This window comes from Barbus barbus, assembly GCF_936440315.1.
Source record: "Barbus barbus genome assembly, chromosome: 11".
NCBI lineage: Eukaryota > Metazoa > Chordata > Actinopteri > Cypriniformes > Cyprinidae > Barbus > Barbus barbus.
In genome coordinates this window covers 2,984,619-2,996,704 of record NC_136739.1, presented here as the reverse complement: position 1 = coordinate 2,996,704, position 12,086 = coordinate 2,984,619, and the positions used below count along the sequence as shown (strand labels likewise).

At 36.8% G+C, this 12,086-nt stretch overlaps 1 protein-coding gene across 2 annotated transcripts in view; it reads left to right on the top strand.

Moving 5' to 3' along the window:
• Window positions 1-9,339, top strand: part of LOC306877185 (fibronectin-like) — a 32,564-nt gene extending 23,225 nt beyond the window's left edge. Inside the window, exons 38-50 of one of the 2 annotated variants that reach the window (XM_079428769.1) lie at window positions 28-216; window positions 324-413; window positions 1,389-1,577; window positions 1,684-1,773; window positions 3,512-3,700; window positions 3,808-3,897; window positions 4,617-5,071; window positions 5,880-6,018; window positions 6,101-6,268; window positions 6,672-6,797; window positions 6,873-6,979; window positions 7,084-7,200; window positions 8,394-9,339. In XM_079428769.1, the coding sequence (XP_079284895.1) occupies window positions 28-216; window positions 324-413; window positions 1,389-1,577; window positions 1,684-1,773; window positions 3,512-3,700; window positions 3,808-3,897; window positions 4,617-5,071; window positions 5,880-6,018; window positions 6,101-6,268; window positions 6,672-6,797; window positions 6,873-6,979; window positions 7,084-7,200; window positions 8,394-8,462 (2,018 nt within the window). In that variant the 3' untranslated portion in view covers window positions 8,463-9,339. The remainder of the gene's footprint in view (window positions 1-27; window positions 217-323; window positions 414-1,388; window positions 1,578-1,683; window positions 1,774-3,511; window positions 3,701-3,807; window positions 3,898-4,616; window positions 5,072-5,879; window positions 6,019-6,100; window positions 6,269-6,671; window positions 6,798-6,872; window positions 6,980-7,083; window positions 7,201-8,393) is intronic. The other variant, XM_079428770.1, reaches the window with a different exon arrangement.
• The last annotated feature ends 2,747 nt before the right edge of the window (window positions 9,340-12,086 follow it).

Sequence of the window (12,086 nt, the reverse complement as noted above, 5' to 3'; positions counted from 1 at the left end):
AATCAATATTAATTTTTTTTTTTTCAGCGAAACCAGTTATCAGCCCACCCACAAACCTCCATTTCACCTCTCTGACTCCTACTTTGATCTCCTTCACCTGGGAGCCCCCACGAAGCACTATCACTGGATACTATGTGACCTATGAAGAGGCTGGAGATATTCCTAAAGAGCTGACCCCTCGACCTCAGGCTGGCAGGACCTTCGCTTCCATCTCTGGTACTGCTCTTTCTCAGTTTATAGCTTTCATAATGTTGTGCCTTTTTTGTTTCTCCTTGCTTATGCTGATATTAATTTTTATTAACATTTTGTGTCTATAAATGTAGGTTTGAAACCGGGCACTGAGTACATTATCAAGATTGTGGCATTAAATAATGCTCAGAGAAGCGTTCCGCTGATTGGAAAGGCAGAAACTCGTAAGTACACCTTTGTTAAGCTTTCTCTTACAATCCAGTTAAAAAGTTTGGGGTCAGTAAGTTTTTTTTTTTTTTTATATATATATATATATATATATATATATATATATATATATATATATATATATATATATATATATATATATATATATATATATATATATATATATATATATATATATATATATATATATATATATATATATATATATATATATATATATATATATATATATATATATATATATATATATCACATGAATAAAAAAAAAAAATATATATATAATTTTATTCCTGTGATACAAAGTTGAATTTTCAGCAGTCATTACTCAATGATCCTTCAGAAATAATTCTAATATGCTGATTTTCTGCTCAAGAAACACTTCTTATTATAAATATTGAAATAGTGATAGTTTTTTCAGAACTTTTTGATAGAGTATTCAAAAGAACAACTATTGTTTGAAATCTTTTGTAACATTATATGTTTAGTGACACTTTTGATAATGCGTCCTTGCTAAATAAAAGTACAAATTTCTTTTTACCCCCATAATTTGGAACTGTAGTGTACTTCCACATCTACATGTTGAAATGCATATTTATTAGTTTGGTGGTACTATTTGCACTAAAACTCTTATTACAATACATTTTATGACTATATTTTATGAAGCTATTAATACATATCACATAGCAAGGCTGGTGATATGTATTATATAATATTACATGATATGTGCTGCTGCTCCTTTTTGAATTACTTTAATTCAAAATGAATAAAGACATGGCTGATATAATCAAAGCACAATGAATGAATTGTGCTTTACATTACCCTCTACTGGTAAAATATGCTACTGCATTACTCATTTGCTTGCCCACACAATTATCCTGCTAGAACTGGAAATTCTCCAGCTGACCCCCCAGCTTACAGCTACTACAGGTATAATATAATATAATGTAATAAATATTTTTTTTAAATTTCAGCGAAACCAGTTATCAGCCCACCCGCAAACCTCCATTTCACCTCTCTGACTCCTACTTCGATCTCCTTCACCTGGGAGCCTCCACGAAGCATTATCACTGGATACTATGTGACCTATGAAGAGGCTGGAGACATTCCTAAAGAGCTGACCTCTCAACCTCAGGCTGGCAGGACCTTCGCTTCCATCTCTGGTACTGCTCTTTCTCAGTTTATAGCTTTCATAATGTTGTGCCTTTTTGTTTCTCCTTATTTATGCTGATATTTTTTTTTATTAACATTTTGTGTCTATGAATGTAGGTTTGAAACCAGGCACTGAGTACATTATCAAGATTGTGGCATTAAATAATGCTCAGAGAAGCATTCCGCTGATTGGAAAGGCAGAAACTCGTAAGTACACCTTTGTTAAGCTTTCTTTTACAATCCAGTTAAAAACATTTTTTTTTCTATTTTTGACCATTTCATTCCTGTGATGCAAAGTTTCAGCAGTCATTACTCCAATGATCCTTCAGAAATCATTCTAATATGCTGATTTTCTGCTCAAGAAACACTTCTTATTATAAATAATGAAATGGTGATAGTTAGTGCAGCATTTTGTTTGATAGAGTATTCAAAAGAACAACTATTGTTTGAAATCTTTTGTAACATTATATGTTTAGTGACAATTTTGATAATGTGTCCTTGCTAAATGAAAGTACAAATTTCTTTTTACCCCAAACTTTGAAACTGTAGTGTACTTCCACATCTACATGTTGAAATGCATATTTTAATTAGTTTGGTGGTACTATTTGCACTAAATCTATTATTACAATACATTTTATGACGATATTTTATGAAGCTCGGAATCAGAAAGAGCATTTATTTCCAAGTATGCTTGCGCATACAAAGAAATTTGTTTTAGTGTAAAGCTTCCAGTTCACAGAGACAACAACGAGACACAGACAATAAAAATAAGATGAGAAAAATACACATGTAAATATAAATAAACAAAAAATTGGAAAATAAAAAAATTATTGAAACAAATGATTGTGTATATACAGTTGTGCAATAGATGATAGAATGGGATGGAATAGAAGGAGATACAGGGATGTACAAGGATGGAGGAGGTAGCAAATAAATATAAGGTTATTGTACATTGTTATTGCATAATGGGGGGGGGGCATTTAACTGTTCATAAGTTGGATTGCCTGGGGGAAGAAACTGTTCTTGTGCCTGGCTGTCCTGGTAATTGTGGCTCTGTAGCGCCGGCCAGATGGCAAAAGTTCAAAAAGGGGATGACTTGGATGTGAGGGATCCAGAGTGATTTTCTGAGCCCTTTTCCTCACTCTGGATGTATACAGTTCTTGGAGGGTGGGCAGGGGGGCACCGATAATCCGTTCAGCAGTCCGAACCGTTCTCTGTAGTCTTCTGATCCCTGATTTTGTAGCTGAGTCAAACCAGACAGTTATTGGTGTGCACAGGACAGACTCAGTGACGGCTGAGTAGAACTGTTTCAGCAGCTCCTGTGGCAGGTTAAACTTCCTGAGTTGCGAAGGAAGTACAACCTTTGTTGGGCTTTTTTACAATGGAGTTGATATGAGTGTCCCAATTCAGGTCCTGAGAGATGATGGGTCCCAGGAACTTGAATGTCTCCACTTCAGTCACAGTGCTGTCTATGATGGTGAGTGGGGAGAGTGCAGGGGGGTTTCTCCTGAAGTCCACTATCATCTCCACTGTTTTGAGCGTGTTGAGCTCTAGGTTGTTTAGACTGCACCAGACAGCCAGCTCTTTAACCTCCCATCTGTAAGCAGACTCGTCACTGTCCTATATGAGGCCAATGGCTGTAGTGTCATCTGCAAACTTCAGGAGCTTGACAGAGGGGTCTTTAGAGGTGCAGTCGTTGGTGTACAGAGAGAAGAGCAGTGGGGAGAGAACAAAGCCCTGAGGGGCACCAGCGTTGGTGGAGCGGCTGTTTGGCATGAATTTCCCCAGTCTCAATAGTTGCTGCCTATCTGTCAGAAAGCTGGTGATCCACTGACAGATAGAGCTAGGGATAGAGAGCTGGGTTAGTTTGGTCTGGAGGAGTATTATACCTACTACAGGTATAATATAATATAATGTAATATAATTATTATTATTTTTTTTTCAGCGAAACCAGTTATCAGCCCACCCACAAACCTCCATTTCACCTCTCTGACTCCTACTTCGATCTCCTTCATCTGGGAGCCTCCACGAAGCACTATCACTGGATACTATGTGACCTATGAAGAGGCTGGAGACATTCCTAAAGAGCTGACCTCTCAACCTCAGGCTGGCAGGACCTTCGCTTCCATCTCTGGTACTGCTCTTTCTCAGTTTATAGCTTTCATAATGTTGTGCCTTTTTTGTTTCTCCTTATTTATGCCGATATTAATTTTTATTAACATTTTGTGTCTATAAATGTAGGTTTGAAACCGGGCACTGAGTACATTATCAAGATTGTGGCATTAAATAATGCTCAGAGAAGCGTTCCGCTGATTGGAAAGGCAGAAACTCGTAAGTACACCTTTGTTAAGCTTTCTCTTACAATCCAGTTTAAAAGTTTGGGGTCAGTAATAAAAAAAAAATAAAAAAAAAATTATTATTTATAAAAAAAAAATACATTAGAACTGGGAATATTGTGAAATTTACTATTTAAAATAGCTGATTTGTATCTTAAGTTATTTTAGAATATATTTTATTCCTGTGATACGAAGTTGAATTTTCACTTCTTATTATAAATATTGAAATAGTGATAGTTTGTGCAGGATTTTTTGATAAATGGAGTATTCAAAAGAACAACTATTGTTTGAAATCTTTTGTAACATTATACATTTAGTGACACTTTTGATAATGCACTCTTGCTAAATTATAGTACAAATTTCTTTTTACCCCCATAATTTGGAACTGTAGTGTACTTCCACATCTACATGTTGAAATGCATATTTATTAGTTTGGTGGTACTATATGCACTAAAACTGTTATTACAATAAATTTTATGATGATATTTAATGAAGCTGGTAATACATATCACATAGCAAGGCTGGTGATATGGATTATATAATATTACATGATATGTGCTGCTGCTCCATTTTGAATCACTTTAATTAAAAATGAATAAAGACATGGCTGATATAATCAAAGCACAATGAATGAATTGTGCTTTACATTACCCTCTACTGGTAAAATATGCTACTGCATTACTCATTTGCTTGCCCACACAATTATCCTGCTAGAACTGGAAATTCTCCAGCTGACCCCCCAGCTTCCCGACCCCAGCCGACCCCGCCACGACATCCTGGATGTGCCAGAAGACAGTGACCACTTCAACAACCACGTGCATATGCTGGGGCCAAACAGACACAACACACTGGGGCAGCAGGGTCAACACATCTACACTGAATATCAGAGCTACAACCTCGGCAATAATGGTCAGCAGCCTCATCCACCAAGCCACCGTGAGCCCCTGGTCTTCATCCCCCTGCCAGGAGCAGATGGCCAGAGAGTGCCAGTGGTGCAGGTGAGCGAGGGACCTGAACCTGGCTTCCCCTTCGGTGGTCTTTACAATGAGACAAACCTGCCCCAGGAAGCTCAGACCCAGACCACAATCATGTGGCAGCCTGTGCCGCACACCTCAGAGTACGTGGTGTCATGCAGTCCCATTACAGAGATCAATGAGAAGAGCTTCCAGGTGAGTAAACAATGTGATATTGGAAATCAATAAAAAAAAAAATCTAACTATTCACAGTTAATTGCATATATCAATATTTACTGATGAAATCCCTGAATCAAGAAAATGTAAAACATTACTGTAAACATTATTGTGGCAGATATTAACTTAATAGACCGAATTACTGAAAAACATTAAAAAGTTGATTTGAGCACTTTGCATATGAGCATTTCAGTGTACATAAATGCATTCACCTTTATTAATTTAATAAATAATTTATTATAAAATAACAATTCAATTATTTATATACACTACCATTTAAAAGTTTCAAAAATACAGTAATATTGTGACATTATTACAAATCAAAATGCATGTTTTCTTCTTTAATATATTTTAAAATGTAATATAATATGCTGATCTGGTACTCAATAAATATTTATTATTAGTATTAGCGATGTTTTCTGTCAACTGCTTAATTCTTTGGAAACCATAATGCATTTTTTATGTTTGAATTGGAAGTTCAAACGAACAGCTTTTATTTAAAATATATAAATATTTTGTTACATTATAAATGTGTTTACTGTCACTTTTGATCATTTCATTGCATCCTTGCTGAATAAAAATATTTGTAAAAATGACTGATCCCGTATACATATACATTAATATATATAAATATTTGCTGAGGCAAGCCTCTAAATGAAGATAATATATTACTGTACTGTAATTATTGTGATAAAACGTAAATTAATTATTAAACTATATATATATAATTTTTTTTGTAGTATGATACAATCAGTGATTATTAATTCATACACTCTCTCCCCTTCAGATGCGTCTTCCCGGTACGTCCACTAGCGCTACACTGATCGGTCTCACCTCTGGTGCCTCCTATAATGTTCTTGTGGAGTCTGTCAACGGAGACCAAAAACAGAAAGTCCTGGAAGATGTTGTGACTGTTGGAAACAGTGGTAAATCATCCCTAAACCAAACAACTTTGTAACCACATTTCAGAAGTTTACATGCTCGTTCCTGACTCCTCATATGCTTTAGTTCCAGGGGCTGGAGTGATTCCCACAGGCAGGGATGCGTGCTACGACACATTCACCGCCACCTACCATGATGTGGGCGCGGAGTGGGAGCGCATGTCCGAGACGGGCTTTAAACTCTGGTGCAAGTGCCTTGGCCTCAGCAGTGGTCATTTCAGATGTGATTCATCCAGTGAGTGAATGAGCGGTGCCGCTACACGCTAAACACCACACCTCGCTCTAGCATGGATGACCGTTTGCCAATTACAAATGTGTTATGTTTCATAGTTTTTGTGATTCTTAGTGAAGTAAAACACATGTGGAGTTCAAACTCCATACTGTTGCCCATGCTAGCTTTTCCTGACATGTTTGTAGAGGTCATCAAACATGGCAGCCAGAGATGAGGTGGCTCATGTCTCAGATTTGCATTGTCAGCCTTTAACCAGACGATATTAAACTCTGGGACCAGCTTATTATGTGCAATAACCACTGTATGAATGTGTGTGAAGGATGAATTCACTGGAAACTCTCAAATGTTTTTCTCTAGACACTTGGGAGGTTTATATACTAACCAACACACATCTTTGAATCTACAGAGTGGTGCCATGATAATGGCCACAACTACCGAATTGGCGAGAAGTGGGACCGTCGTGCTGAGAACGGTCACATGATGAGCTGCACCTGTCTGGGCAACGGGAAAGGAGAGTTCAAGTGTGAACCCCGTAAGCAAAGCAAAGTTTTTCAACTTTTAACATTTAATGGTTGGTTGGTTGATTGACGTTCATTGTCTGCTGTAGATGAATCCACCTGTTATGATGATGGGAAGCTCTACCAGGTGGGAAACCAGTGGCAGAAGGAGTATCTCGGAGCAATATGCACATGTACCTGCTATGGAGGACAACAGGTAACACTAGGTTTTATGTCTTCTCTTTATTTCAGTGTATTTACACATTAATGTGTTTCTACATCACCTATATTCCCATGACTAAACCCCTGCTGTCTCTCCAGGGCTGGCGCTGTGAGAACTGTCGTCGTCCTGGTGCTGAAGTTGACGCAGACCTCATTCAGCCTCCAGTGCGCTCTGACGCTTACGACCGCTACAGAGAGAACGCCCTTCGCAAACTGGTGAGTCTTTTATAGATGTGACAGACAAAGGCTTCGAAAACAAAGAATAGAAGAATCAGATAAATCTCTGATGAAGGTCAGATTTGAGTATAATTATAGTGAATATTGTGTAGTATCATGTACTACGCATTCAAAAGTTTGGGGTCGGTAAGACTTTTTATGTTTTCAAAATAAATCTTGTACGTTCACCAAGGCTGCATTATTATTTTTTTTTATAAAAACACAGTAAAACAGTAATATCATGAAATATTATTTCATTTTAAAACAGCTGTTTTTATTTGAACATATTTTAAAATGTAATTTATTCATGTGATGTCAAAGCTGGATTTCCAGCATCATTACTCCAGTCTTCAGTGTCACATGATCCTTCAGAAATCATTCTAATATACTGATTTACTGCTCAAGAAACATTTCTGTATTCTTAAGTCCCATTCACACCAAGAACGATATTGTCTGTTTATTCTAAGTGCACGTGTGTCTGCCGTTTTAAATTCTCATACTCATTATAGTAGGATTGATTCTGATGAAATTTCTTTTATCGTTCATCAGTTGGAAAAAAAAAACGTTCTGAAAGTGATTCCAGTGATATCGTTTCTCTATGCCTTTATCATTATAGTTGTGGTGTGGACTCTTCTATTCTTTAATATTAAGAATGATTTTTAGAACTATATCTTTATTGTTATCTTTATAGTTATCATCCTTGGTGTGAACAGGCCTTTACAATAGAAAGTTCAAAAGAGAGCATTTATTCAAAACGGTAAAAACATTCATAAATTTACAATTTGATGCATCCTTTTTGAATAAAAGTATTAATTTCTTTTAGAAATAAATCTTACTGACCCAAAACCTTTGAACGGCAGCATATATATATTGTATATCATGCACCGTATATATTGTATGTTATTCTATTTATAATTATAGTGGATACTGTACTTAAACAAAAAAAAAGTGAGGTTAAAAAAGTAAGAGAGATTTGTGGTGTCATTCGAAAAGAACATGGAGTTAGTTTATTAGATTATGAACCAAAACTTTCTTTTTTATTTTAAGTGATGTGCACTGCTTAATCGTGCACATAAATGGCATGTACTTAATTAATTTGATAGGGTGACTTTTAATTCCATTTTGACTTTCAGTATCTGGAAATGTTTCAGATTTTGCTATAAAACAAACACATTTTTACTTTCTCCCTACAGAACATTCAATGTCCAATCGAGTGCCTGAGACCAGACCTCTTAGCAGATGCTCAGAGCCCTCTAGAATAAATGTCTACCAATTTTGCCCAGTAATGGAGAGGACATGGCCCCCAGAGACTGTATCTAGCTCCCTCAGTGCCCCACTGTCCTTATCTTCACTCACACTGCAAACTGTCCTGCTGCTTCCACCTGTGACGTCACGCCCAAGACAAAACTTCTCACTCTTCTGATTGGTCGAGTCAGCAGCCAGTCTCCCTCTACACACAGATTCCACTGAGTTGAAGCTTGGCTGTTGACATCATTTCCACATCCTCTGGAAACTCAAATCAGTGGAACATCAGCAGAGAATCAATACATCTTGCCTTTGTGTTTTTCAGTATTATTGCCCATTGTCTGATTGTGTTTTTTTTTTTTTTTTTTTATGATTTTGTGACTTTTTGTGTATTTTTGCCAGTGATCAAAACATTTATTGGTGTCCTTTTCTAAAATAAGCACTGTCTCACAATGAAAACCTTTGTGCCTTGTAGGCATCCTTTTTGTATGATGTTATATTCACCCCTCCCGAATCTGATTGGTTGGTTGATCTGTGGCCTTTGTGTCCATCAGGAGACAAAGGAAAGCACTGTGTTGATGAAGTGAACTTTTTTTTTTATTTTTTATTTATCCCTTTTATGTATGTTTTGATGGAATGCAGATTATGGGTGTATACTGTTTTTATCTTTGTTTTTTAGGTGCCAAAGCCTTAACTACTGTGGACAAAAATGCTTTTTAATAAATTTTTTTTTTTTTTACAATGTTTGTGATTTTGAAGCCTATTTGTCAGAAGCTTCCATGGAACTAAAGCAGCACTCGGCTGGTGTGCTGTTGTTGTTTTAATGCGGCTAACAGATATCAGCATGCAGAGTTTTTGTAAAATGTTATAACTTGAAAAATCTGTTTATCAAAGCAAGTGGCATTTGTGTGTGTGCCTTTAAATGCAAATTACCTGCTGCCTCCTCCCCTTTCCAGGTGAGGGCGGAGCCTTTAGCTTCAGATGGTCTGTAAACGACAAAACTGGAGAATCTCACGCAGCCAAAAAACTTATGACATAAGTCTGCTCTCTGTGAGTACAGTCAGAGACAGTGGTATTTTTATCCACATTAGCTGTACAGCATGCTAACGAGCACATTCGGAAACGCAATTTGGAAACATTGAGAAAATATTAGGCGATTCTTACTTATTCTGGATATGATGTTTGAGCATGAACAGCTGTTATTGACCCATCTTTCAGCTTCTGTGCAAAACCCGTGTTTAAACACTTAAAGTTTTTAAATCACGAAGTGCTTAAATAAGACTCTTCGGCACATTTCCTTCCATAAATTAAATTAATCCACAATGTTTTCCGTTGCTCGAGATGCCGAGAGTCTTTGAAAACTGTCATTTGTCCGTCCAAAAACATTTGTAATGTTTATGTGGTGCAGACAATATGTACATAGGAGCTATAGAAACAATATAAACACGGACTATGTGCAATCAATCAGGGCCAGTCATGGGCGGGGCTTACCCCTACTGTGACGTCACTAAAATCTCAAACGGCGTATTTTCAGACACTACTTCTAATTTATGGAGATTTAAAAAAATTATTTTTAGCATTATAGGCTGGTTGTTTAAGGACACACATCAGTGTTCAAATATCTCGTAAAAGGGAATTTTGCACAATAGGTCCCTTTTAAAATAACAGTTTCAAAATCCTCCCAAACGTCTGGTGAATTTCGGCTTTGAAATTCCATGAAAAGTGTGGTTTGCTTTACGGCAGCAACAAATGCATGTGCCAACGTAATTACTACAGTGATATTCTTTTGGTTTTTTTTTTTTTTTACCTATTAAGTTGGCTTGAGAAAGCCAACTTACTGAAATCCGTCTTAAACTTATTATTAATCTTTTTCTGAGACTAAAATTTCTGACTCTAACTCCTCCTAAAGCTTTAACTCTACAAACTCAGCCCAGATCTTCAGACTGATCTCACTTAGTGTGCTATATCTTTTCTAACTGATCGGACTTACGGTTTTCATAAGAATGAAGATTAAATATCATAAACATCTCAGATTTGCATTGACAGAATGTTCAAATGAGCCAAGACTATTCAAACTCCAACAAAATTCAAACGTATAAAATTCATATCTATCTATCTATCTAAACTTCATATTAACAGCCTAGCACCTGTCCAAACCAACCTAGCAACCACCCAGAGCACTCTATCAACCGCATAACAACACCATAGCAATCGACCCGGGTACCTTAGCAACCACATGGCAACACCCTAGCAACCAACCTTGGTACCTTAGCAACCGCATAGCACCACCTTAGCAGCCACCTGGGGCACCCTAGCAACCGCATAGTAACACCCTAGCAACCACCCGGGTACCTTAGCAACCACATAGCAACACTTTAGCAACCACTCCAGGTACCCTAGCAACCGCATAGAAACACCTTTGCTACCACCCTGAGTACCTTAACAACCGCATAGCAATACCCTAGCAACCACCTCAAGTACCCTAGCAACCGCATAGCAACACCTTTACAACCACCCCGAGTACCCTAGCAACCGCATAGCAACACCTTAGCAACCACCCTGTTACCTTAGAATCCGCATAGCAACAACCCCAAGTACCCTAGCAACCGCATAGCAACACCCTGGCAACTGCTATCTATCTATCTATCTATCTATCTAGCTAGCTATAAGTTTTTAAAACTACTTTAAACTTCAAACTATTTCAGACTGAAAACGGTCAAACGTAAAACTTTTAAAACTTAAACTTTTTAAACTTCTTAATCTTTTTTTAAACTTTTCAAACTTTTTACAACTTTCTTGTCCGGCTTTCTCAAACCAACTTAAAGTTTGTCTTGATAAACCTTTTTATCTAGTTATTATTCTAATTATAGTTGTTGTTGTATCTCAATAATCAATAAACTGAATCATTGTAAGAGTAAATATTTTCCTAGCGGTATTAGTTTGGAAGTCATCACATACTTTTCCTTCAGTGATTTCTATGGATGAACAGATGGAGGTTGGCTTGGCTGCAGCTGATGCCATGCACGAAACGGAGTATGAAGCAGGACCTGCTCCAGATATTCTTTGTGAGTGAAATCCCTCTTTGTTTGTTTCTTTTTGAAGATAATACTAACTGGTGTTCCCATGTTAAAGAAGATTGTTGGTTACCACTGATGTAGCCAGGACCTTCTGCCACTTTATTTTTCAGACAGATCCATTCAGCTTCTCTCGAGACAGGGCATGTTTGGTTGAAATCCTGTTTTCATTTACATTTGAGCCTTTGAGCTTCTAGAGGAGCTGATCCAGCCTGTATGTGAAAAGGCTTATGTACATATCACATCATCAGATATCTCTGTCACAAGACATTTCATTAGAAACACAGATTCAGCAGCAGATTCATACAGCTTGTTACCGTGGACTGCATTGGTTCTCAACTAGGGGGCTTTAAATGGAAGAAAAATCATGTTTTTAAATAATCTAAAACAACTAAAAATCCAAATGAAAACTGACTTTGATCATATTCTTTATTCATTCCATCAACAATGTCATTTTTATTTAAGAACCAGGTTTCTCACTGTGTTAAAAACAAGGAATTTTTAAAGTGAGATTTCTAGACCTGGAAAAGTCAAGGAAATTAATATAATCTTAAAAGCTCTGTAATT